At 53.6% G+C, this 26,623-nt stretch overlaps 2 protein-coding genes across 10 annotated transcripts in view; one reads left to right on the forward strand and one right to left on the reverse strand.

The window, feature by feature from the left end:
- The window catches only part of DNASE1 (deoxyribonuclease 1), a 28,115-nt gene extending 24,127 nt beyond the window's left edge, over nt 1-3,988 (forward strand). For 4 of the 9 annotated variants that reach the window (XM_065924207.1, XM_065924212.1, XM_065924209.1 and 1 more), the window contains 8 exons: nt 1,475-1,622; nt 1,938-2,026; nt 2,197-2,280; nt 2,496-2,611; nt 2,748-2,860; nt 2,945-3,099; nt 3,435-3,531; nt 3,652-3,988. In XM_065924207.1, coding sequence (XP_065780279.1) covers nt 1,475-1,622; nt 1,938-2,026; nt 2,197-2,280; nt 2,496-2,611; nt 2,748-2,860; nt 2,945-3,099; nt 3,435-3,531; nt 3,652-3,699 — 850 coding nt within the window. In that variant the 3' untranslated portion in view covers nt 3,700-3,988. Of the gene's footprint in view, nt 1-376; nt 532-608; nt 1,150-1,474; nt 1,623-1,937; nt 2,031-2,196; nt 2,281-2,495; nt 2,612-2,747; nt 2,861-2,944; nt 3,100-3,434; nt 3,532-3,651 lie in introns of those variants that run through there. The other 5 variants (XM_065924210.1, XM_065924213.1, XM_065924211.1 and 2 more) reach the window with 5 other exon arrangements.
- The window catches only part of TRAP1 (TNF receptor associated protein 1), a 50,625-nt gene continuing 27,936 nt past the window's right edge, over nt 3,935-26,623 (reverse strand). The window contains exons 2-18 of the mRNA XM_065924205.1: nt 25,853-26,020; nt 24,982-25,064; nt 23,701-23,841; nt 20,785-20,856; nt 20,324-20,484; nt 19,411-19,520; nt 18,953-19,026; nt 18,129-18,284; nt 17,311-17,431; nt 16,832-16,901; nt 11,191-11,338; nt 9,571-9,756; nt 9,097-9,235; nt 8,410-8,495; nt 7,076-7,221; nt 4,357-4,429; nt 3,935-4,186 (exon numbers count right to left, since the gene is read on the reverse strand). Coding sequence (XP_065780277.1) covers nt 4,085-4,186; nt 4,357-4,429; nt 7,076-7,221; nt 8,410-8,495; nt 9,097-9,235; nt 9,571-9,756; nt 11,191-11,338; nt 16,832-16,901; nt 17,311-17,431; nt 18,129-18,284; nt 18,953-19,026; nt 19,411-19,520; nt 20,324-20,484; nt 20,785-20,856; nt 23,701-23,841; nt 24,982-25,064; nt 25,853-26,020 — 2,036 coding nt within the window. The 3' untranslated portion in view covers nt 3,935-4,084. The remainder of the gene's footprint in view (nt 4,187-4,356; nt 4,430-7,075; nt 7,222-8,409; nt 8,496-9,096; nt 9,236-9,570; nt 9,757-11,190; nt 11,339-16,831; nt 16,902-17,310; nt 17,432-18,128; nt 18,285-18,952; nt 19,027-19,410; nt 19,521-20,323; nt 20,485-20,784; nt 20,857-23,700; nt 23,842-24,981; nt 25,065-25,852; nt 26,021-26,623) is intronic.

Below are 26,623 nucleotides of genomic sequence, written 5' to 3' on the forward strand. Positions count from 1 at the left end.
ATGGGCTGAATGATGCCACCCTCCCTCCGATATTTCCATGTCCTAATCCCTGGAAACATCAAAATGGCAAAAAAGGATCTCACGATACGGAGATGGTCCCAGGTTATCTGGGAGGACCCTACACTCACTCACCTCCTTCTCTGAGGGTGAAAGAATCAACACAGAGGCAACGAAGTGACGCAGCCACAGCCAAGGACACCAGGAGCCTCCGGAAGCTGAAGGGGGCGGAAGGGCCTCCCAGAACCTCCGGAGGGTGTGCAGCCTGTGACTCTTTGATTTCAGCTCAGTGCAGTGATTTGGATCTCTGGCTTCTAAAATTACTAGAGAATAAGTTTCTATAGTTTTAAGCCATGAAGTTTGTGGTGACTTGTTGCAGCAGCCACAGGAAGTGAATACAAATGGGAAGGCAAAGGATTCCAAGAAGAAATGACTGGACCAAGGCCTGGCAGACCCTGATCTGCTGCCTGACCGTGTTCTTGTGACCTACTCCTGTCACCTGCACACACAGGCTCTCCGTTGCTAGCAGTTAAGGTGGGCTCTGCAGCCTCTGCCCCTTCCTGGTGCCCACTGCCCTGAAACCCCCACAGGGAAAGGTCAGGAAGCGGGGCTGGAGTTGGGGGGAGAGGGGTTTCTGGAACAGAGCCACCACCATGGGCTCCATTCGCAACAGGGACAGTTGGGTTTTGTGCTGGTGCCAAGGTCACCTCAGATCCTGCAGCTGGAGTGTTGCTGGCGCCCTGCCCTGCAGGTCACCTGCTCCCCATCCCTGGGAGAGCAACATGTGCAAAAGCCAGAGAGCCTTTGGCTATATGGAATGACTTTAAAATCAAGTGCAAATATCATCAGGTGGTTTTTACAGACGCAAGGGACCTACCTGTGCCTCTCAAAATAAACACATGGCAGTCACCCACCCGCTGAGAAAGGCACACAGCAGGGCTATTGTTCCACGTCCTCCAGGTGATGCCCTGGGAAAGGGCACAGCTGCCTGAACCTTTAAAACCCCAAGGGGGACAGACATTCCTGTGTGGAGCTGCGGCAGCTCCTGCTTGCGTTTCTTAGCACTTCGTGAGTATTTTTTAAGCAGCCAAAGGAGAGAACTAGTACTGAAGAATACCAATTCTTGGCAGAATTCTTTATGAAAGGTTTCAGGTGAGTGTGCCCGGTGCCCCAAAGGCTGGGTGACTTGTGGCTCATAGGAGGTGGACGCCCGACCGTGAGAACCCTGGCCAGTCCTGCGGAGGGGGTATCTGGAGCATGAAGCGCAGTGAGCTGGCACTACACTGCCAGAGGCTTCCTGGGCTGGCGACCCTCGCAGAGCTCATCTGCTGGCGGGTGAGGGGTGAGGAGATCTAGGGCCCATTACGTGGTCCTTGGCACCTGGCTCTCGCCCTGGCTGTTTGTCCAGCTGGGCTCAGGGAGGAAAGGGGGCCCAGTCTGCCCCCCAGTCCACACGTGGCTCTCCCTTCTGCTCCAGGATGAGGGGCACCAGGCTGACCGGGCTGCTGCTCGCCCTGGCGGGCCTGCTGCAGCTGGGCCTATCCCTGAAGATAGCAGCCTTCAACATCCGCACCTTTGGGGAGACCAAGATGTCCAACGCTACACTCTCCAGCTACATTGTGCGGGTGAGTCCAGCTCTGTCCCCAGGGCCCTCAGGGTGGGGAAGCTGGAGGTGGGCTGTCTAACAGGCCCTGGGAATCCTGGGCCAGTGGTCAGTCCTGGGGGTGACTGGCAGTGGTGGTGATGGGGGGCGTCAAGGTCTCAGCCCACCTGTCAGTCAGGGGGACAGGCCCTCGTTACTGCCGTGGCGTCCATGGCTAGTGTTAGCGTCCCAGGCCAGGCTGTGACAGGGAGTGTCCGGGGCGGGGGCAGCAGCTCAGCCAGTTCGGACGCCGAGGTCTCCGCCTGCCTGCTCAGCAGCACTGTGGCCCTGTCCCCAGATCGTGAATCGTTATGACATCGTCCTCATCCAGGAGGTCAGAGACAGCCACCTGGTGGCCGTGGGGAAGCTGCTGGACCATCTCAACCAGTGGGTGAAGTGGGGTCCCAGGAGGCCTGGGGGGTGGGGAGGGACGATGACGATGGTCTTTTCCCAGGCATGGTGCCAGGTCAGCCCAACTGCAGGGACACAGGTGTGGGGTACCCTGGGACTCGCCCCACCACCAATTCCTGACTGGGACGTTTGTCTCCTCGATTCAGGGATGACCCAAACAACTACCACTACGTGGTCAGTGAGCCGCTGGGCCGCAACAGCTACAAGGAGCGCTACCTCTTTGTGTTCAGGTAACGCTGCAGGCCTCCACCTCACGGGCACACGGGAGGCTGCAGTGTGGCCTAGAGTCCGTGTGCCCCTCCCCTCAGGTTTGGGGGCAAGAACGGGGGCCCCCAGAGGCTCACAGCCCATGCAGAGGCAGGAGGCCTTGGCGGGAGCTCTGTGCCAATGGGTCTGCGTGGTGCCTGAGCCCAGGCTGACCACCCTCCGGCCTGGCCTTCTGCAGACCCAACAAGGTGTCTGTGCTGGACACCTACCAGTACGATGATGGCTGCGAGTCCTGCGGGAACGACAGCTTCAGCCGGGAGCCTGCTGTGGTCAAGTTCTCATCCCCCTCCACCAGTGAGTGCGCCTGTGTTGTGCTGCACCCCACAGCCCCTTTGGTCTCACACTGAAGTTACTCAGGAAGACGTCCACCCTCGGGGGGTGTCTCAGTTGTCCTCCACCCCAGCCAACACCCGCTCTGCTGTCTCCACAGAGGTCAAGGAGTTTGCCATTGTTCCCCTGCACTCGGCCCCATCGGACGCGGTGGCTGAGATTAACTCCCTCTACGACGTCTACCTGGATGTCCGGCAGAAGTGGGACTTGAACGTGAGCCCCCCACCCCCCATCCCCGCCTTGGGCTGTGGGGGCCCCCATCATGCCTTGGGCCAACCTGTGGCTGTCCCCTGGCAGGACATCATGTTGATGGGCGATTTCAACGCTGACTGCAGCTACGTGACCTCCTCGCAGTGGTCATCCATCCGCCTGCGCACGAGTTCTACCTTCCAGTGGCTGATTCCTGACAGTGCTGACACCACGGCTACGTCCACGAATTGCGCCTATGACCGGTGAGCAGGGTGCCGCTGCCACTAGCTTCAGAAGTGCTTCCCAAGACCGGACACTCACCCTCCTGACTTACGAAAGGCATTTCTTAGTTTTGGGTTGGAGCACATTTAGGGAGCACACGACCCTGGCAGATACGGAGGTTGGTCAGTGGTGCGCAGTTTGGGGCAACATTGAGCTGGGACCCGACCGACTCCATGGTGGCATTGAAGCGCGGTTGGGGTTGTGTGACATTCAGCAGACCCAGAGGAGCTGGGGGGACAGGCCAGGACCCAAGGTGCAAGTGCAGAGTGTCACACCCTGGGCTCAAGGGGACTTTCTCTTATGTCTGCTGCTGTAGGATCGTGGTCGCAGGGTCTCTGCTCCAGAGTTCTGTGGTTTCTGGCTCGGCTGCTCCCTTTGATTTCCAAGCTGCATATGGACTGAGCAACGAGATGGTAAGTGTCTGTCCTGGACATCCTGCTTTTTTTTCGTTTATTTGAGAAAACCACCTCAGGCACACAACCATAGACGACTAGGTGTCTGGGGTCCCTGTGCTCACTGCCGTCTTCCCACAGGCCCTGGCCATCAGTGACCATTACCCGGTGGAGGTGACACTGACATAAGTCCATCCTGGGGTCTACGACCTCTGCCTCACGCCAGGAGCTGAAGACAGCTGACTCGTTGTCATAGTTAAGAGCAGAGGGTGGAGCTTAAGGAACCCAGTGCCTTCCCTCCCCCGTGAACCCCCAACCACCCCACAGCAGCTGGAATTTGAGGAGGGCACCTGACCCCCTTCCATTATAAGTGTGGCGGTTCTGTCACCAGAGCACCCCATCTTCTCAGTCGGGAAAGAAAGTCTAAAACTAAGAAATGCCTTTTAATTTAAATAAAGCTCAAAAGGGGGTGTTGTCATTTGCGCCAGTCGTTCCTGTGTGTGTGTGCCTACTCCCTAGTGACTGGCTGCAGGTGCCTTGCCCATGGTTGCATCTGTCCCCGCCTCCGCAGCCATCAGTGTCGCTCCAGGGCTTTGACAAGCAGGTGGTTCAGGCGTCCAACCATGGGTCGAGGGTCGTCGACAAGTCCCGCTGTGATCATGGCGTTCTCATAGATCTGAAAAGCAGGACAGCATCTTGTCAGTGGGAGGGGGAAGGAGGCCTGGGTCCAACCCAGGGACCTCAAATGCAAAGAGAAGAAGGAAAGAGAGTTGTTCTGTTTAAAACCGGGTTTTAGAGGAAACCTCAAAGCCTCAGTCTGCTCTTGGCCCACTCCAGCAGCCTCACCTGATCCGCCAGCAGCTGAGCCAGGTCAGGCTCACTGTCTCTCAGCTGACTGAGCTTCTTGATGAGAACGTGCCTGCAACACGGAAACCACACGCTAGCTCAGAGCCGGTAATTGGGGTGACTTTTCTGAAATGCTGGGGTTACTAGAACATGCGACAACAACAAAAAGGGTGATGAAGAAGAGTGCAGTGTTAAAAAAGAAACACGAAAACTTCAACTGATCATACCCAGAAAACCTGGCAAAAGTTTTGGTATTAATATATAAACTATAAACTAAGGTAAAGAAAGTCAAATTTAACATACAAAAAGACATTCTTGGATAAGTGGACCACAGACAGAAGTGAAACTTTCCTTAAATTATATTCTTATTATTATATCCTTATTCCTTAAAAAAAAATCTACCAAATTCATAAAGAAAAGTAAACATGGAAGATCAGGAGAAATTGGAGGGGAGAGTCCCAGTTAAAACATAAAGCACAAATAATCAAGTAGTTTAGTTCTGGAAAATGGAATGGTAATAGTACAAAGTGGACAGTGTAAAAATGGTCAAATTCATACAGCAATTTTATTAGTACGTGATAAGACAGGATAACTGGGCAGCACCCAAGAAGTAAATTTCTTCCTATGTGATTCCTTGAACCAAGAACCAAAATAATTTCCAGAGCGATCAAGGATTAAATGTAAAAACTAAAAGCAAAGTATATAAAAAAAAAGCAAAGTATAATACTAGAAAACAGCAAAGAAGTGTTTATAGTCTTCAAAAGGGAAAGCAAGCCTTTTCAGACTAAATACAAACATAGAAGTCAGAAAGAAAAGACTCTTAACTACATAAGAACTGAAACTTTTTCTGCAGAGGAAAAATGGGAAACATCAAAATTATAAGGTGTAATTTTCATTTTTGAATGGCAGAAATGAAGGTGTTTGATAAAACTGAAGGCATTGGGGGAGGAGCCGAGGGCAGGGGCAGTGTCTGTGGCGCCCCGTCCCTCCCGCCCAGTGCTGTTCACAGCAGCAAACATCTACACGGTGAGGACCCCATACTGGAGGTGTCCCACCACAAGCTCCATATGGTTGAGAATACTAAAGACTCAACATATAAACAAATTCTAGAGCAAATGAGTTAGTCTTTTGGCAATAGAAAATGAGCCCTCTGCACAGCTATCTTATAAAACTACATTTGTGCCAGAACTAGTTAAAGCCAGTGGGTGTCCAGTCAGTGCCCATCTCTGCTGGACACAGCACTGGGAGCCACGCACCCATTACACAGGCCTGTATCGCTTATGCCTACCTGCCAACCGGGGTGACTGTGGAGAGGCCCTTGACACTCTGCGTGGCCAGCCATGAGCCAATTCAGATCTCCTACTTAGTAATCATGTGGCTAGTAATTTGGCTCAGAAGCTGGAAAAGGCACCCTTCCCTACTCGCAAAGAGTTTTAAGGAAATTAACGCTTAAAAAGGAGGAAAAATATGCTAAGGTGGTAAACTAAAAAATTAGACACATATTATATTAAAAAACAAAGCAGCTTAAAGTCCAAAAGAACTATACCAAATAGGGTACAGTGACTGGTGGTGGGAAACTATGGACTTTTTCTAACATTTTTGGTAACTTAGGTACTTCATTTAAAAAATTACTGCTCTTTTCGAATCAAAAAATGCCTCCATGTACAACAGCAACAGTTAGAAAATGAAATTTCAAAATACCAAATAAAAAAAGACATGTAAAAGAATGCTAAAGAAAAAAAATACTCAGCTGAGAAGGCAGCACAGATCAGCAGGAGTGGAGAGATTAAGCAGTTAACAGTCCAGGCAACAGGTGTTTCCATGAAGCCGAATTGTATCCCTGCCCAACCCCCACATGGATCCCAGACAGGCTCCATGAAGACGAAAGGCATATAGGGGAAGAAACATGTCTGAAATAGAGATTTCGTAAGACCCCAGAAAGCCTCAGACATGCATACATTTGATTACATTAAAATTAATTACATAAAGAATTTCTCTTCAGAAGATATCTTCAGACAGAAAATATCTTCAGAAAAGTAAGTAAGATATTTGCAGCTGATGAAATATACAAAGAAGGCGTTGAGAGAAAGCCAAGCCCAAGGCTCACTCGTAGGACCGGGTTCTGACACTTTGCCCTCCGGAAGCCCTGGGCCTGGCCCAGCCCAGCTGAGGACACAGCCCTTCCGCGCCTGGACACGTGCCCCGGAGACTCACCCACACCCCAGGTGGAGGACAGGCGTTCAGAGCAGCCTGCTCCCAACAGCCTCTGAACAGAAACTACCCCAGCGTCTGTCAGAACAGTTACTGTGCCGAGCAGACTCATACCTGTGACTCAGCTGTGAACACAAACCACAGTCACCCCAGTCGGGCTCACAGGATGACTGAGCAAAGTGCGGCTGCACAGGGGTCCCTTCACATGCTGCTCAGAAACAGAACTGAGCTGTGTGTCTCGATGCACAAGTGCCTGGAGTCAGGACTGTGGCTGCCCCTGGGGGGCAGGACAGTTCAAGTGGGAGGAAAACAGGAGTTTCTGGGCCAATTTTCTTAAACGTGAATGTTTATAAATATTAACCAAACTATCCATTAGCTTCACGTACTTCTCTATGTGTTACAAGTGAAAGAACATGGACTCATACAGCTCAAAAGAATACCTGGGGGTCAGAAACCCGAGCACGCGTGCCCCCTGGGCATCGAGGGACATGGGCCCCAGCAGCCTCACCTGGGGTTGATCTCTAGTGTGGGCTGCAGCAGCTGTGCGCGCTCCTCCTGGGTCTTGGCCAGCTGGCGCATGCGCAGGAAGTGCCGGGCGGCCCCCATCTCCAGCACCGTGATCATAGCAGGGTGGGTGTCCAGCCGGAGAGTCACCTGCAGGCACGGCCAGAGGTGAGGGGAGCCCTGGCAGGGTCTTGACAGATACGAGGCTTCGCCAGGTGACAAGACAGGACAGTAGTGCACCTTCCTGTCTCCCCATCACCCCCTAAGGAGAGGAGGCCTGACCACCCCAAAGCCGCCTAATTCTAACCTATCAATTAGCCTCCAGGGTCCATCCTGCCTGGTGTTACCTGTATGTCTCTGCTTCACAGGGGCCACTGCCAAGTCCTACAGCGACCCTGTGTCTCCAGGCCCCGCCTCTCTCCCTTAATTCTGTCTGTCCAAGAGACAGTGCTCTCACCGGCCCCTCCCTGCGGCTCCCTCTGGCCTTTATTTCATCAAATACACCTTCTCCCCTGCAGCCCTGCAGGCTACAGGCCTCTTGACTTACGCCAGGGACTCCTGGGCCTGCTGGGCCCACAGCCTGCTGACCTGGGGAAGCACTGCCTGTTCCTTCAGAGGAAATGGACAAGAATTCTGCTTCCCTCCCAGGCCACCTCAAGTGAGCCGCTGCCGTAGAGCACGGACACGACACGTGTGCTACGGAAGCCGCCTTGCTCCCTGCCCGGCGGCCCACGCGGCCCAGAGACCCCCTTCCGCCTCCCACAGGGCCCTGGGTCTGCCCTCTGCTCTCGGCCATTCGGACACCTGCCCCCCCTTGCAGCCGCGCCAGTGACACCTGTTCTCTGGTGACTTTTCTCTCTCTTGCAACTTTGAGCTGGACTGGTGGGTTCCTAGCTCATTAAAGCAGAACCCAAGCAGGATGGTATGCTCTTGTATCCTCAGCTACTGCAGCCCTTTTAGACCTGGACCAGGCAGACCAACTGGGGAGCCCTCTTCTCTGCCCACCAGGCCCTCAACTGCTCACCTTCACTCTTGGTTCCCCCTGCTTTACAAAGTGGAGGCAAAGCCGAGCTTGCTCGTCTTGCGTCAGCAGCACCCCTGGTAGGAGTGTAGCACTGTAGCACTGTGACTACAGGCCAGTACATGTGACTACACATGACAGAGGGCACACGAGTGCAGGGGGGCAGTGACATGCCTGGTCTCCACCTCACACCACGGCTCCAACCACTGCTGGGAGAGCACCCGCCAGGCCAGCAGCCCAGAGACGGCAGGCTGGCCAGCTGTGTGGTCACAGAGGGTCACGGCGGCTGGCCGTTGGCCCGTCTCGGAGAGCCTCACCTTCACGTCGGTGACGCGGGACCCCAGCGCATTTCTTATCCAGGCGATCAGGTCCTCTGTCTCCTTCTCTGACAGGCGGTCTCCAGCTACAGGCAAGTGCAAGGGTGAGCTTGGGCTGTCTGCATAACTCTCCCCGTGGGCTCCCTCCACTCTGCCAGCCACCGACCGGCACAACCACAGAAGCCATCAAAACGCTCTGCATCTAAAAGCAAGCGGATGAGGGAGCTCGCTGATGGTCCAGTGGCTAAGACTCTGCGCTCCCAATGCAGGGGACCTGGGTTCAATCTCTGGTCAGGGAACCAGATCCCATATGGCACAACTAGAAGTTCCCTGCATGCTGCCATAAAGACTGAAGGTCCTGAGTGCCACAACTAAGCCCTGGTGCACCCAATAAATATTAAAAAATAAAATACAGCTGATAAGTTCATACCTCAGGAAGGATGCTTTTTGGGTACCTGAGACCCATATGCAGATATTTTATTAGGGCCTTAAAACTTCTGATTCTCTTAGATAGCTTGATCAGTCTTATGAAGACACGTTGAAAAGAAAACCCCACACACACACCCACCATTGCAGGACAGAAGAGGCCGTGAGGCCAACAGTGCCAGCTCCCTGGGCCCGCTCGGCCTCACCCACCCCCAGGCCACCAGCCACATCTGAACCCGGAGGGCAGGGAAGCGAGCTGACCTGGGGCACTGTCCTCAAACTTCTCCTCCTTGTAGTGGTCGACCACAATGTCTGTCTCCACAGAGATCAGCTTCTTCTTGTCAAACTCACGCAGGTGGAGCAAAGTCAGCTCATCAAACTGCTCGTAGCAGAAGAGAACCTGTGCGGGCCAAGAGGGTGTCGTCAGGTGGGCAAGCCTCCGCCCGCGATGGAGCGGGGCTCCTGGGCCTCCTGGAAGGAGTGGTTTAGAGACAGCCCTCAGCGAGCAGGAACGTGGAAGATGGTTGTAGAGAGACCCTCGTGTCACTTCCTAGAGAGGGGATCGAGGGTGGCCCAGGCCCACCTCTGCCCGCGGGCGGCCCTCCACCCGGCTCTCCAGGTCTCCGGCACAGGCAGTCAGTTCCCAGTGAGCATGCCCTTCCTTCAGGGCCCAGGCCCCCTGCCCTCTGACCTGGCCAGAGAGGAGAAGAGGTGCGGGGGGCCCGGCTCACCCACCTCCGTGTTTTTCCGCTTCATGGCCTCGTAGTAGGGCGAGTGCTCCGCCAGGTGCCGGCTGGGGGCGCACAGGTAGTAGATGTTGCGGGTGCCGGCCTGCATGCGGCTGGCATAGTCCGGGAGGCTGGTCAGCTGCCCAGTGGGCAGTGCTGACGACTCGTACCGCAGCAGCTTTGCGATGTCCTCCTGCAGGTGGCAGAGGCCAGGTCACCGCAGTTCCAGGTCCTGGATCTGGAAGCCTCCCGACTGAGGGGCACGGACCTCAGGGGCCTCCGGTAAGGGAGAATGGCTCTGGCTGGCCTGGTGACCCACCGCGTCTGCAGCCAAGGCAGTTGCTGCAGGTGCCTGGCCTGGGGGTGGCACACAGGGCTGACTTGGGGTCTGGGGGACCTGGGGACTCCAGTGCAGGCCCCTGGGCACCACCTGCCATTCCAGCTGGCCCATGGCCTCGCTGAGCAGGCCCGTCCGGGTAAGCCGCGTGCATGGTCGCAGGAGTGGCCAGGCCCTGTCCGTGACAGAGCCACTCTTAGACCCAGCAGCCTTCCTCTGTCCCGAGTCACAGACCCTGTCTCTCATGGAGCAGGGCACATGGGTGTGAAGTCCACGCTCCCTAGCCCTCCTCACAGCAGGGTGTGCTAACCAAAGTGGGCGTGTGACTCGGAGAACAGACCCTGGAAGGAGCAGTGTGTCTGTCTCTGCTTGGCTGAGACGTGTATGTGACTGCGGTTGGTGTCATCAATGAGGACGGAAGAGCAGCAACAGGCTAGGGCCTGGTCGTGCCCTGATGATAAACTGCCGCGTCTACACCACCGCCTCATCTGACAAACCATGGTGCCCAAAGGGCACAGTCTTGACGAGGGTGACGTGGTAGGGATGCAACGGGAGCAGACAGGGATCTGGGGGCCTAGCCGGCAAGCCAGGCTCTAGGTGCAGAGGCTCAGTTCATGCTCTGGTGCTCGTGACGGATCCTGACAAACACGAGACACAATAAAGGGCTCAGACAAGCCTCTGGCCCCACCTGGGTGCCGCTCCCATGGACACAGAGGGCGCACATGGGGCCCAAGGAGGCGGTGCCTGAGCTGTTGGACAACCGGGGTAAGAAGGGCTGGGGGGGATGTGCAGGTTGGCAGCCTGGGCGCTCGGCCCCAGTCCCACCCTCCCCGGCCTGCAGAAGCACCCCTGAGACCCCAGGCGGTCAGTCACCCTCCTTCCTTTGTATTACAACTTAAAAGTGGCCCCAAAATGTTTATGGAACAGTCTTACTGTTTTTAAGTAATTATGCAGTTATCTGACCCCCGGCCCCAGTGTTAGAGGACTTCTGCCCATCACATGATGAGCTGCCCTCCCCACCTGCGAACCAGGCACCTCGCCTGTCCCTGCTTCTGTGACCTCAAGTCCTCCGGGCCCTTGTGGGAGGAGACGGCACACATCTACACCCCTCTGGCCATAGGCAGGGGCCCTGGAGGAGCCGGGCCTGCAGGGACCACTTGTGGCGTCCAGAGGCCTGACCCCTGGGAGCGCGGCTGGCCATCCTCACGTCCCAGTAAGCTCAGGTGTCTGCTCTTCAGCAGTGTCCATGGTCTGAGGCCGCCCAGAGGAAGGCCCAAGCCCAGACCCTACCTTGACCTCCTGCTCAGCTGTGGTCACAATTCCCTCCCTCACGAACAAGCCGTAATCTTCAAAAAACTTGGCATATTTCTCAGCATCTTTTTTACTCTGGTCAATGAAGAATTTTATCAGCCTCTGCTGCAGAACGCCCTGGAGTTTTCTACAGAACAGAAAAGCATTTACTACAAGAAAGCAACTTTCACAGAATACCATCAAACAGAAGGACATTAGCCACCTAATAATCAGAGGAGTGAAGACAACATACCAGAAAGGAAGGGTGACCTGTGGTCAACTCCAGTTAAGGAGACAGGCGCCCCCTAGAGGCAGGAGCCCCTAGGGCTTCCCTTGTGGCTCTCCTGGTAAAGATTTATGGACCAGGATTTTCATCATAACACATAAAACACAATTATGAACAAGCTTCAGTGTTCAACAGGAGAGAACAGGTTGAAATGAATGATGGAAAACTACACGCCATTAAAAATTACACCCTCTAACATGATTCTTAATGACATGAAAAAAGTGCCTGAGTTGAAAGAAAAACCAGAAAAATCCCAGTATGGATAAATTAGAGTACACATATATACTAAGTATGCAAAAACTACTTGTTGTACATTATATTTTTCATAATTATGATCCATGCTTGTATACTTTAATTTTGGTTTATACTGGATAGAGGCTTCCCTGGTGGCTCAGATGGTAAAAGAATCTGCCTGCAGTGCAAAGACCTGGGTTTGATCTCTGGGTAGGGAAGATCCCCTGGAGAAGGGAAGAGCTACCCACTCCAGTATTCTTGCCTGAAGAATCCCATGGACTGAGGAGCCTGGCGGGCTGCAGTCCATGGGGTTGCAAAGAGACAGACACGACTGAGCACTAACACTTTCACTTTTCATCCTGGACATACTATACGTGCACTACAGTTTTACAAAATTGGTATTTTTTGCACCAGGGTATTTACCCGAACATTACATAATGGCATAAAATTTTGAACAACTTTTGGTGGGATTAGGGGGTGTTTTTATTTCCTTAATACTCCGCCTTGGGACTTCGCTGGTGGTGCAGTGGTTGGGGACCCGCCGGGCAGTGCAGGGACGCAGGTGCAGTCCCTGGTCAGGGAGCTGGGCCCCCACATGGCATGGAGCAGTTGAGCCTGGGCCACAACTCCGGAGCCCACGTGCTGCAACAGAAGACCCGTACGCCACACCAAGACCCGAGAAATGTCTAAAAGTATTCTGCCTCTCCTTTAAAAAGGTAAACTTACCATCTGTTTCAGAGTAGGGAAACAGTAACATTTAACGTTCAGTTCAGCTTTTCCTCTTTATTCTCATCCTGAATAACTCGGTCCATCAGCCACAAGGCAGAACAGGACAGGGCAGCGCCTGCGTCTGTGGTGGGGGGAGCCACAGCAGCTTGGACAGGACCAAGAGGTGTCCGTGCAGGGCAGGGGTCGGGGGAGCCTGGCATGGAGTGTCAGAGCCCAAGGACCCCAGAAAAGGGTGCAGGCTGGGACAGCGGGCAGCCCACAGTATGGCATCAGGGCCTGAGCCGGTGAGGGAGCTAGGGAGCTGGGGGAGGGCAGGCTTGTTTCAGGAAGAAGACCGGAGAGAAACACCTTGGGGATAACCAGGCAGATTCCGCACCGTTGGGAGCAGATGTGAAGGCGGAAGACAAAGCACGATGGGGATGGGGCAAAGGAGTCAGCCTGAGGAGTTCCTGCTAAGCCTGGGACAGTTCAGGCATCACACAATGACAGTACCAGATCATAACTCCTGAGTAAAACGGAAATCAAATCATGCAAATAAGTTGTAAAAATATTAAGAAAAGTATGTATAAGTGTATTCAATATCACAGTAATCCAAGTCTATGCCTCAACCAGTAACACTGAAGAAGCTGAACAGTTCTATAAAGACCTACAAGACCTTCTAGAACTAACACCCAAAAGATGTCCTTTTCATTATAGGCGACTGGAATGCAAAAGTAGGAAGTCAAGAAACACCTGGAGTAACAGGCAAATTTGGCCTTGGCGTACAGAATGAAGCAGGGCAAAGGCTAATAGAATTCTGCCAAGAGAATGCACTGGTCATAGCAAACACCCTCTTCCAACAACACAAGAGAAGACTCTACACATGGACATCACCAGATGGTCGACACCAAAATCAGATTGATTATATTCTTTGCAGCCAAATGGAGAAGCTCTTTACAGTCAGCAAAAATAAGAATGGGAGCTGACTGTGGCTCAAATCATGAACTCCTTATTGCCAAATTCAGACTGAAATTGAAGAAAGTGGAGAAAACCACCAGACCATTCAGATATGACCTAAATCAAATCCCTTATGACTATACAGTGGAAGTGAGAAATAGATTTAAGGGACTAGATCTGATAGAGTGCCTGATGAACTATGGATGGAGATTCGTGACACTGTACAGGAGACAGGGAGCAAGACCATCCCCAAGACAAAGAAATGCATAAAAGCAAAATGGCTGTCTGAGGAAGCCTTACAAATAGCTGTGAAAAGAAGGGAAGCGAAACGCAAAGGAGAAAAGGAAAGATATACCCATTTGAATGCAGAATTCCAAAGACTAGCAAGGAGAGATAAGAAAGCCTTCCTCAGTGATCAATGCAAAGAAGTAGAGGAAAACAATACAATGGGAAAGACTAGAGATCTCTTCAAGAAAATAGAGATACCAAGGGAACATTTCATGCAAAGATGGGCTCAATAAAGGACAGAAATGGTAGGGACCTAACAGAAGCAGAAGATATTAAGAAGAGGTGGCCAGAATACACAGAACTGTACAAAAAAGATATTTTCGACCCAGATAATCATGATGGTGTGATCACTCACCTAGAGCCAGACATCCTGGAATTCGAAGTCAAGTGGGCCTTAGGAAGCATCACTAAAAACAAAGCTAGTGGAGGTGATGGAATTCCAGTTGAGCTATTTCAAATCCTGAAAGATGATGCTTTGAAAGTGCTGCACTCAATATGCCCGCAAATTTGGAAAACTCGACAGTGGCCACAGGACTGGAAAAGGTCAGTTTTCATTCATGCCAAAGAATGCTCAAACTACTGCTCAATTGCACACATCTCACATGCTAGCAAAGTAATGCTCAAAATTCTCCAAGCTAGGCTTCAGCAATATGTGAACCGTGAACTTCCACATGTTTAAGCTGGTTTTAGAAAAGGCAGAGGAACCAGAGATCAAATTGCCAACATCCGCTGGATCATCGAAAAAGCAAGGGAGTTCCAGAAGAACATCTATTTCTGCTTTATTGACTATGCCAAAGCCTTTGACTGTGTGGATCACAATAAACTGTGGAAAATTCTGAAAGAAACGGGCATACCAGAGAACCTGACCTGCCTCTTGAGAAACCTGTATGCAGGTTAGGAAGCCACAGTTAGAACTGGACATGGAACAACAGACTGGTTCCAAATAAGAAAAGGAGTACGTCAAGGCTGTATACTGTCATCCTGCTTGTTTAACTTATATGCAGAGTACATCATGAGAAACGCTGGGCTGGAGGAAGCACAAGCTGGAATAAGATTGCCGGGAGAAATATCAATAACCTCAGATATGCAGATGACACCACCCTTATGGCAGAAAGTGAAGAACTAAAGAGCCTCTGATGAAAGAGGAGAGTGAAAAAGCTGGCTTAAAGCTCAACATTCAGAAAACTAAGATCATGGCATCTGGTCCCATCACTTCATGGCAAATAGATGGGGAAATAGTGGAAACAGTAGCTGACTTTATTTTCCTGGGCTCCAAAATCACTGCAGATGGTGACTGCAACCATGAAATTAAAAGATGCTTACTCCTTGGAAAGAAAGTTATGACCAACCTAGATAGCATATTAAAAAGCAGAAACATTACTTTGCCAACAAAGGTCCGTCTAGTCAAGGCTATGGTTTTTCCAGTGGTCATGTATGGATGTGAGAGTTGGACTATAAAGAAAGCTGAGCACCAAAGAATTGATGCTTTTGAACTGTGGTGTTGGAGAAGACTCTTGAGAGTCCCTTGGACTGCAAGGAGATCCAACCAGTCCGTCCTAAAAGAGATCAGTCCTGGAATGTTCATTGGAAGGACTGATGTTGAAGCTGAAACTCCAATACCTTGGCCAGCTGATGCGAATAGCTGACTCATTTAAAAAGACCCTGATGCTGGGAAAGATTGAAGGCGGGAGGAGAAGGGGACAACAGAGGATGAGATGGTTGGATGGCATCACCGACTCGATGGACCTGGGTTTGGGTGGAGTCCGGGAGTTGGTGATGGACCGGGAGGCCTGGCGTGCTGTGGTTCATAGGGTCGCAAAGAGTTGGACATGACTGAGTGACTGAACTGAACTGATGTGTAAGAAATGAACACACAGCTACAAAACACCACTCCCACATATTACAGAGGAAAAAAGGCATTTCACCTGCGAAGGCTGGCAGACACCCCCTTAGTCAAGTGTCAGCACCAGTGAGGGGACAGCTCCCATCTCAGCCCGCCTGACAGGACGCACACGGTGCTCCAACTGCACCCGAGCAAGCAGGGCATCAAGACCCTCACCAGGGCCACCCAGGAGATCACGGGGACCTCAGACGCACACAGGTCTCGAGAGTCAGGGAATGACTGGAACTCAGCCAGCCTCCAGACCAGAGAAACGCCATAGCTAAAGGCGGGTGTGACCCTGGACGGGACCCTCTTGCTGCAGAGGACATGACGGGTGTGTGGTGTGGGCGGCCTTTGGAAAGTGGCAGGTGTGCCCCGCCGCCCCGACGGGAGTGTGTCCTCTAGACGCGCACCCGAGACGCGGGGCCAGTGGGCACTCAGCGCACAGCTGACTCTCCCAGGGCTTAGGGAAAATGGATTCTGTGTCACGCTTCTTGTAAAAAATTTCACTTAAGGCAGACTCTGCTGGTAAAGATGACAACCCAGCCCTGGAAAACCACAAACAGTGGCTGAAAGGCTGGACACATCCGCGCCTGCAGCCTCGGTCTCGCCAGCATCGGTCAGCCCAGCTCTGGCTGTGGGGGGCAGAGCATGTGGCTGCAGTCAGAAGACAGGGGCTCAAATCCAGGCTCCCTCCCTGGTGGTGGTGACCCCCCCCGTGACTCGGTTTCCACAATTGTGACATGGAGCCCCAGGGGGTCCCACTCCCGACGAGACCGGCTGCACACAGGAGGGCTTGGGACAGTCTCGGGGAGAATAAACGCTCCGTAGACCGAAGCTGCGGCCACCATCAGGATGGGAGACGAGAAGGATGGCCACCCCTGCCCACGTGGATTCCAAGAGTGACGTCTCCAGGTGGGTCTCAGGCCCAGTCCTTGCTTCCTTTCCACCATTAGTGAGCTTCTGGACTGAGATCAGATGTCCTGGCTCTGGGGCTGTCCTCCTCCTCGTCCATCCAGGACAGCCTCTGGAACCTCCCTGCCGCGGCTGCCCCAGGGCCGGGGGCCGGGGCTGAGGGAGGGACACGTGGCAGAGGCAGCACTTCTGCACGTCGGTCCCCAAACCCCCCATGAAAACCACAGGGCACCATGGGGCAGAGCACAGGCGACCTGCGCGTGCCCCCGCCACAGCTCCGCGGGCACCTGCGCTCCAGGCTAGGCAGCTTCGAGCCCACCTTTGGTGGCAGAGGCAGACCTGCCCAGGCGGCACCGCGTCTGCTGACTCACCTGATGAGCGCGCTCTCCTGCAGCAGCTCCCGGCTGAGATTCAGGGGGATGTCCTCACTGTCCACCACACCTGAGACGTGGCCATGTGTGGGTGAGAGCAGGGGATGCTTGGGGGCCTCCCTGCCCAACCCCTCGTCCTAGAATTCACCCACGCAGTGTCCAGGTCATGACCTGGGTTACGGGGTTGGAAGAAAAGCAGGCAAGGCCAGCAAGCCTTTGCCGAGACAGTTTTTACAATTTCAGCACCTGCTGGACTCTCTGAAAGCCACCTCCTAGATTTTTTGCTCAAAATCATAAAACTGTCATGGATCAATCAACTGAACCCAGTGTCTGGAGGTGGGAAGCTCGAGAGGAGGCCTGGGCTGTGAGGATGCGGCTCCCCCACGGACCCTGCCGAGCTCAGCACAGGAGAGCCTTTCCAGGAGGAGTTGCTCCCGGGACTGCGGGGCCTCAGCCACATGCTGGGCACAGATACGAACCCCGGACGAAGCGCAGCCATGCGGGCAGGATGTTGGTGGCCTTGGTCTGGATGAGGACCTTGCGGCTGTACAGTGACACGCTGGAGCCCAGCTCCCGGCTCACGTCAAACATGGATGGTTTCTGGAGGCAAAGCAAGGGCAGCGTCAGGAGGAGCAGGCCCTGCGGAGGTGGAGCGCCACGGTCAGGGGCCCTTCCTGAGGCTGCCTGGGCCGGGAGATTTGGGGCGTATGTGTGGTGCCCAGAGAGGCCGACCCCAACACCAAGGCTCTGGGCCAGGCGGGGCCTCTCTGGGCAGCTGCCACCCTTCCCATAAACACGATGGAACCCTCTGAACAGAGCCACACCTGCTGGGGCCCAGGGTTGGCAAATTAGAGCCCACAGGCCGAATCAACCGTTCAAGCAGCTTAGAACAGTTCTTCCATTTTTAAATGGTAGGAAAAGGCAAAAAAGAGCACTTTATGACATGTGGAAAATAAGAGAAATTCAAGTTCCCGTGCCTGCAGCTTCTGGAACCCAGCCCCACGCGCCTGTCTCAGTGTGACCCACGGGCCCTCGCACTGCACTCGGCAGCGGAGCACGCGCTGGCGTGGGGCTGCCAAGGCCAGAGGGTCGCCGTCTGCCGAGCCTGCTCCCGACCAGGACTGCAGTCTGCACACAGCCTTGCGGGGACCTGCTTAAGGTGGGGCCCAGGGCTGTGCTTTCCTGACAGGTCCCGGGGACGCATGTGCACGCTCAGAGAGAAACGGGCTCCAGGCACTCAAAGTCAGGAAGGCTGACTTCCACCCGAACGCTGGGCTGGGGCGGGTGGGGCGCGCACCGCGTCCGGCACATAGAAGATGCTGCGGATGCTGAGCGGCGCGTCCGTCCTGTAGTGCAGGGTGTAGCGCGGCCTGTCATGGGCCTGCGCAATGTAGCGGTAGAACTCCTCGTGCTGCCCCTCGCCCACGTCCTTGGGGTCCATCATCCAGATCGCCTGGAAACGGAGGAACAGGCACGTTGTTTCAGACACAACTTCCCAACAATGTGTGGGTGGAGCTTGCAGTGCCCAGTGCTGGACAGACACACGGACACACGCATAGACGGGTCTGAAACCAGTGCCCCGTCCCCAGCAGTGTCAGGAAGAGCGAGGAGGCAAAACCTGGACAAGGCCGCACATGACCAACACCAACTGCCAGGAGGTGAGAGGCTCAGGGAAGGCAATCGAGCCGGAAAGCGACACAGCGTCAAGGCGCTCCTACCGGCTCGAGCCCTGAAAACATGGTAAGAAGCCAGACGCACAAGGCCACATGATGTCTGATTCCATTTCTAGGAAATGTCCAGAATAAGCAACCACGAAGCAGACTGTGGTTACTGGGGGCACAGGGAAGGGGCTGCTGACGGTGGGGGTCTCTTTCTGGGGGGGCCGGGGTGACCTGTTCCAGAACTGACGGTGCTGAGGGCAGAGTGACTGAACACAGCCAGGAGTGCGGGGTGTGGCCCGTGAAGGTGACTCCCTGGTGTACCCACAGGTCTCACCACCCTGCCCGCCCCAACACCCCACCCTGGGGCTCGGACAGCCACCCCCAGGCCCATCTGCCTGACTGGCCCGACAGGCAGCAGCTCAGCTCCGTGGCCGCCGAGCCCGCAGGCAGCAGGCCTCACCTGCAGGGTGTTCATGCGCCTTCCGTTCAGGTACAAAGGGAAGCTGACAAAATTGCTGTACTTTGTCACCACATCTGGAAGACAGAGAAACAACAATGAATACTGGAAGCTTCTAGACACGAAAGCTCTGGGAGGCCTCGTCCTTGCCCTGCCCCCACGGGGAGTAGAACTTGCTCCAGAACTGGGTCTGGGGGCCCAGGCCACCCTGAGACATGCATACCTTCTTGGCAGCCTAATCAGGGTTTCATGGGTAACGCGACCCCTGGAAGGTGCTGGGCACATTCAGTAGGAACAGTGAGACCCAGACAGCAGGGAGTACCTGGCACTGCACCCGCTCTGGTTGTCCGAAGCCTGGACTCAGGCCGGGCAGGTGGCCAGTGACATCACACAGCAGTGGGACGAAGATGAGACCCTGAGCCCCCACAAAGCTTGCCCCAGAGGCCCAGGCTCACGCTCACCTCGAACCCGGGCCTCGCTGGCGAACTCTCTGCTGTCGGCCTTGAGGTGGATGATGATTTTTGTCCCGGTTCTAACTCCTGAGGCTTCGGCAACTTCAAACACCCCAGAGCTAACAGGGAGAGGGGAGGTGAGTCCATCCATCAGAGCTGACAAGGCCCGTGCAGCCCCAGGACTCGAACAGAAAGTGAGTCAGAGCCTTGCCGCTTCCTAACCCAGCTGCAAACCCTCCCCCGGGGACAGTGGTGCTGGGGTTGGGGTGCGGGGCCCCTGCTCATGAGCACAGCCTCTGGGCCTCATGTTCCCTGTGGTGGCTGGTGAGCACCAGACCCTGGGAGACCCCCTCCTGTGAGACCTCCACGTTCTGGAGCCCCGGCCGGGAGCTGCCTCTGGAGAGCAGAGGCCCGTCGGGGCTGGAGTGGAGGGGGCACCTTGTCATCTCTCATCCCAGCTGACCTGGCCCCATGTTTATGGAACAAAACAGAAATCTCTGTTCTGATGAGGGACACGGGCTGTGCCCTAGCAGGGCGGGAATGCAGGTTCAGAAATTAAGTCTGGGTGTTCAGGAGACACACACTTGACCTCAGCCATGGCAGGTGCCAGCCTCCGTGAAAAGTTGAGATGCTCCAGGACATCCACTCGTGAGGCAAGCCCAGCACATGGTGGGCCAGCAGGAGGTGGGGTGGCCAGGGGCCAGACCCTGACACCCCCGAGGAATCAAGGACACACCCTCAGAAGAGGCACCCACCCTGGAGCAGAGTGGGACCCAACAGCAAAAGGAGTTAAGACCCTGAGCGCAGGGCTTAGGCCTCCCATGAAAGCCCAAGAAGCTGCTGGTGCTTCCAGACCAGGCCTTGGTGGCCCAGGGCCTGGGTGACACTCTGTGGGTGATGTGGGGCCCGCTCACTCACTCACCCATCCGAGAGCCACCGGTACCCGGGGCTGCCTGGGTCCACTGAGCAAGAATAGACCTCAACCCTGTCGGCCACCATGAAGGCCGAGTAGAAGCCCACGCCGAACTGGCCGATGATCTTGCCACCAGCCTCCGCCTGGCTCTGCAGTGCGTCCAGAAAGGCCTGCGGGGTGAGGCCGGTCAGAAGGGCATGTCGGACAGAGATGGACTGGCTTTGAACCTGCGGTCAGCCAGTCTCTAGCTGTGGGCAAAGTACCCACTCCAGCTGGTCCATCTAGCAAATAACAAACTACCTCTGAGGGCCCCATGATGACACAGGGAGCTCCTGGCACAAACGCGTTGGAGGACAGTCCTCTGAAGCTGGCGACCAGTACATCTGAGACCAGCCCTGGTCAGAGCTGCCCTTAGGATGCTCGATCTGAGGGGAGCAGCAGTAGCACCCAAGGGAAGGTGGGGGCCTCACCTTTGACCCAGACCTGGCGATGGTTCCCAGATTGGACACCAGCTCCTCCCGGCTCATCCCGACGCCGGTGTCCTAGGAGACAGACAGGCTGAACACCAGGGCGCGTGCGCCAACAGCCAGGTACAAGCACAGCAGTCGGACCCGCTCATGGCCCGTGACATCACAGCAGGTTATCAGGAAAGGTGGATTCCACCAGCCAGGCCTTACTGGGGAAAACCTCACCAGAGGACAGACACTTAGATACAGGGACAAAACAGAGTCCAGACAGAGCTTCACAGCGTCACACGATCTGTGACAAAGGTTCCAAGACAAACCACTGCGGCCAGGAAGAACAAATGGTGCCGAAACAAGCAGCAGCCACAGGCGAAGCAGCGCCCAGCCCGTCTCCCTTACGCAGACACCACGTGATCAGAGGGCTAAGTGTAAGAGCCAAGGCTGTGAAACTTCTAGAAGAAAAGACAGGAGGAAATCTTTTCTCTCTCTGGAATAGGCAGAGACCTCTTCAATAGGTCACTAAAAGCATGAAACATAAAAGTGATAAACTGCATTTCATTAAAAACTTATGCCTTTCAAAAGCCACTACCTAAGAAAATAAAAAGGCAAGTCACAGACTAGGGGAAAATATTCGCAAAGTGTATCTGATATAGGACTCGAATCTAGACTATACAAAGAACTTAAAATGCAATAAAATGACAAACAACGATTAAAAATGAGCAAAAATCTGAAAGGCATTTCACAAAGAAGATACATAAATGGCAAACACCTTTAACCATTAGGGAAATGAAAACTAAAACTACAATGAGAAACCCTGCTCACTCACTAAAATGGCTGAAATTAAGACCAACAATGACGAGTGTGTCAAGGACGTGCTGTCAGGAGGAACGCAGAATGGGACACCTGCTTTTGGCAATGCTTGGCAGTTTCTTCTAAAGTTAAACAGACACTTTCCTTACAACCAAGGAATCCTATTCCAAGGTATTTACCCAAAAGAAATGAAAACATGTGTCCACACAAAGACTGAAATATTCATGGCAGCTCAATCCCTATCATCTCCAGCGCTCGCTGGAGAAGCTGGTGAAGAGACTGGTGAAACTGTGATGCCTTCATACAGCAGAACACTTCTCAGGAACAGAAAGGAACAAACTACTGATCCATCTGACCACGTGGAGGACTCTCAAATCCACCGTGACAAGTGAAAAGTCAAACTCAAGAGACCACCTCCTGTGTAACTATGTTCATGTGAAATAGTAGAAAATAGAAAACCATAGCAACAGAAAGCAGGTCAGTGGCTGATGAGGGCTAGGAAGGGTGGGGAATGCTGGGTGATGACCCCAGTGATATGGTGGGCCCACGACTGTGTGTGTTAGTCCAAACTCCCTGAACACGTGAACTTGGGGGACCTGATAATACGTAAACATACTTCAATAAAGCTTCTTAAAACAACAGCAGCAACCGGCAAGAAAGGCACACAGGCAGAGAGCAGAGGAGCCGACGGAAGATCACAGAGCAGCAGCAGTTCTGAGCAGCGGAGCCAGGCCTGCTGGGAAGAGACCCACCGGGACAGACGCCCCACATAGACATGGCAGCAGGGCCCAGAGCAGCTACCTTGGCGACATGACGGCCCTCAGGCCCACCACCTGATGAACCCCACTTCGGCCTTTCTCACTTTCTAACCTTAAACTGTAATAGCCACCAGAAGTATTGCTGTGTCTACAGCAAGACTGTCAATCCAAACAGCTGACTGTGATTAAAATACAGTACCAGAGAATATACAATAACATGCAGTAAAAGCTGGGTCAAAAATGTGAAGAGCACAGCTGACCCTTGAACAACAGCAGCTGGTTGAGTCTGTGGATGCAGAACCGTGGGTACAGAGGAACCACAGAGGGAGACCCACAAATGTGGAGGAACCAGGTATCCAGAGGACAGGCTGTAAGTTCTGTGTGGATCTTAGTGAGGAGGGCCTGCCCCACCAACCCAAGTGTTGTTCAAGGGTCACCTTACATAAAAAATACTCTGTGGTTTAAAAATCTGTTTAGGGAATTCCCTGGTGGTCCAGTGGTTAGGACCCCATGCTCCCAACGCTGAGAGCCCGGGTTCAATCCCTTTCTGGGGGAGTGAGATCCCACAAGCCACACAGCGCAGTCAGAAACCTTCTTTACCCTGTCTGGGTATGTAGGCAAACCCAGTCAGACATACACTGAAATGTTAACAGTGCTTATCTTTGAGTGACGGGGCTCCTCTTCAAAGAGGGAACCCTCCTACACTGTTGATAGGAATGTAAATTGGTGCAGCCACTATGAAAAACAATATGAAGGTTCCTGAAAAAACTAAAAATAGAGTTGCCACATGATCTAGCAATCCCACTCCTGGGCATATATCCAGATAAAGCTCCAATTCAAGAAGACACACGCACCCCCATGTTCACAGCAGCACTGTTCACAATAGTCAAGACATCAAACAACGTAAACGTCCATTGACAGATGAAGGAAAAGACATGGTGTGCGTGTCACACACACATGCACACAATGGAGTATTATTCAGCTGTGAGTAAGAATGAAACAGTGCCATCTGTAGCAACGTGGATGGACCGAGAGACTGGAGAAAGACAGTTATCATAGAATATCACTCAGATGTGACTCTAAAGTAAGACACAAATCTATCTATGAAATAGTGACAGAATCACAGACATAGGGAACACACTTGCAGCTGCCACGGGACAGGGCAGGTGTAGAAGGGAAGGACTGGGAGTTTGGGGTGAGCAGATGCAAACTGGAACATGTAGGAGGTAAACATCAAGGGCCTAATGTATACAGCACAGGAAACTATATTCAGTTAAAGGTGGTCAGCAGGTCACTGGGAGCCTAGAGACGTGACGGACAGGCAGGCCATCTCCCGGCCCATCGGGGGAGGTACCTGGATTGTGATGGTGCCTCTGTCAGCGTCAGTCTGCAGGTGAATCTCCATGTCTGGCAGCGCTTGGCCTTCAGACACCAGCTTATGACGCAGCTTTTCCAAGGCATCGCTTGCGTTGGAGATGAGCTCGCGAATGAACACCTACGGAAATGGAGATGAGACGGCGTGCTGCAGGACCCATCTGTCAGCAGCCTCTGCAGCAGTGTTACCGGCTGGGGTGGGGGAGGAAGCGTTTAACCAGATAAAGACTTCCCGTCGTCCTCAAAGCCAGTTTCCCCAGAGTCGCCCGCAGGATGACTGGAGGTGGATCATGTTCCCCTGGTCCAGTTTTCTGTCACCTCTGACTCTACTGCTCCTTCCTCAGCATCAGCCTGGAGCTAGGAGTCTGTTACTTCCAACTTCAAGGGCCCCGTGAGACAACTTCTTTCTCAGCTCTTGCCAAGAGATGTCAAAATATCCTCAAAACATATTTTCTCTTCTCTGTGAAGGGTTCACCAGCTTCACTTAATCTAGTGGGTTGCCACAAACCAGATCTCCCATGTTCAGGAGAAAAGGGGGCCACAGGCCCCACGACTGACCCAGGTATGCACAGCCCTTCTCCTCTGATAAACCTCCACTTACAGTCAGATGCAGCACATGGGAGGGCTGACCTGGCCCCGAAAGAGAAGAAGCTGGGTGTCACGGGGCCACCTGGGGATGGAGTTTAGCAGGATGAGACCTGGAAATACTTCCTGGAAGGTCCTTTCATTTTGGAAAGCTGTGCTTTACCCCTCTCAAATTCTCTGCATTTTAGCAACAACGAGCATGGAATGATGGTTCACCACCACCTGTCAGCCCAGAGCAGCTTCGTCTCCTCACAAAGGCCCCGGGCGCTCCTTGCCGCTCTGCTCCACACAGAGGGGTCTTCTTCCTTCAGCCCCACAGATAGTGGCTAGTGAGGCCAGGTGATGGGGGAGGTGAACCCGGGGTCCAGAGTCCATGAGCAACACCCCAGAAATGGACCTCAGCAGAGCCCCACACCAACACCTGAGACTTTTAAATTAACAGCAAAATGCATTACTTCCCAGGTTCAGTGTGGCTCAAAGAACCACCTGGATATATCTGTCCATAAACCCCAATGGATTTTGGTAAGAATACTCTCATTGGTAGCCAAGATCAGTACCTGTCCAAATTTAATGCCTTCTCACTGCTAACCCACTAGATGGCATTTTCCCAGGACAGCACAGAAACAGTCTTGCCAACAGAACCAGCCAGCGCTGGGAGTGATTAGTAGGCACGAACCTCTTTTTCTGAGTACAAGGAACGGGCAACAATGTCTAGGAGCTTCTTTGTCTCAGCCTGGAACTCGTGTTTGGTAGCAGAACCTAGTAACGAACCACAGATGCAACCAGGAAAGTTTAACGTCCTTTTTCACAGAAGAACATGCTTTGCAACATTCAAAAATATCTTTAAGGTAAGGTAAAAAAATCTTTAAACATTTCTCAAAACAGTAAACAAAAAAAGAACAAAAAAACAAAAACAAAGTCAAGCACCTGGGGCTCAGGCAGAAGAGCAGATCAGGGGTCCCCACTCCCCAAGAAGCGCGGACAAGCCCGCACCCACCCTCCTTGTCGGGGCCTGCAGGACTCAGGTCCCGTGGCTCGCAGAAGCCGTAGACCTGCCTCCACAACCAGACCCCAGATTCTATTCTTGAATGAGGTGGTTTCCAGATTAATCATTAAGAAGGCAAAGGAGAAAACCTCACTCCTCTTAACCCAAGCATTAAGTACTCTGTTGCTGTCTCATCTGAAAGCCAGAAATGGACCCGCTGCAGGACCGGCTCTGGAGCCTGCCCTCCACACATCCCAGGAACGCAGGGCCGTGCTGAGCTTCCGTTCGCTTGGTGATCATTAGCAGATGTGCAGGCGCCTGCGCCAACTCCCGGTGACCACCAGAGGGCGCCAGACGCGCCAGGATGGAAGTCAGAAGCGCTGGGGAAGCCGGAAACGCAGGAGGCATTGTTTTGGGGACCCCTCCCTCCAACCAAGCCCTTCCTCCGTCTGAAGTGAGTGCGTGGCTCCCTCAAGCACTGCTTCTGCCTCAATAACCCCCCTCGAGGGGGCAGCGGACTCCAGGCCCCTGGCCGCACGCCTCACCCCGCACCACACCTCACCCTGCACAGTCTCCGAGCTGCTGATGATCGAGCGCAGGGGCCCAGCCTCCGCCTGGTCCTCAGCAGCCTGCGAGCTGAACTGCCGTCCCACGTGGAAGCTCGAGGCCAGGCTTTGCCTGGGACCCCAGGACTGAGCTGGGGGCCTCCAGGAACACAGAACTGGTTTTCCTGAAAAGACAAACATGAGGAAGAATGTGAGTTAAGAGGACAGGACAGAACAGAATACCCTGATTTGTTCACACCTGGCCTGGCCGGTGCTGATGTGGGCTTCCTAAAAGCAGGCTCCAGAGACCAGTGTCACCCTGGAGAAATCCGAAGTGACAAGCACTGCGCATCTAGCCAGTAGTTGGTGGGTAGTTTTGCTAACACCGCCTCACATGTGACAAATACCAAGAAGGCAGAGGACTCGGGGCAGAACGGCAGAAACGGGCAGGTACCTTCTGACCGACCCTACTTCCCACATGCGCCCCCAATTTGGTGCACAAACCCACCAAACTTGCATGTCCCTCCATGCTCACAGCCCCTCCCAGAGCCAGAAATAACGACAGGCCAGTCTTCCTTACTAATTAACATGGAAAAAGGAGAAAGAATACTCCCTAAGAGGGAGCCAAATTTTTAGATGTGCATGTTCCAAAACTGTCCCGTTGTCTTCCAGAGACCCTTCATTGAGTCCTTTCCTCTCCTGTCCACAAGAGTCTTTTAAATTAGTGTATTTAAAGTCTGCAAACCAGGGCATGATCTCCTCTGCCTCATAACTAGGAACGGGATTCA

The sequence above is a fragment of the Muntiacus reevesi genome, chromosome 2, assembly GCF_963930625.1.
Source record: "Muntiacus reevesi chromosome 2, mMunRee1.1, whole genome shotgun sequence".
Taxonomy (NCBI): Eukaryota; Metazoa; Chordata; class Mammalia; order Artiodactyla; family Cervidae; genus Muntiacus; species Muntiacus reevesi.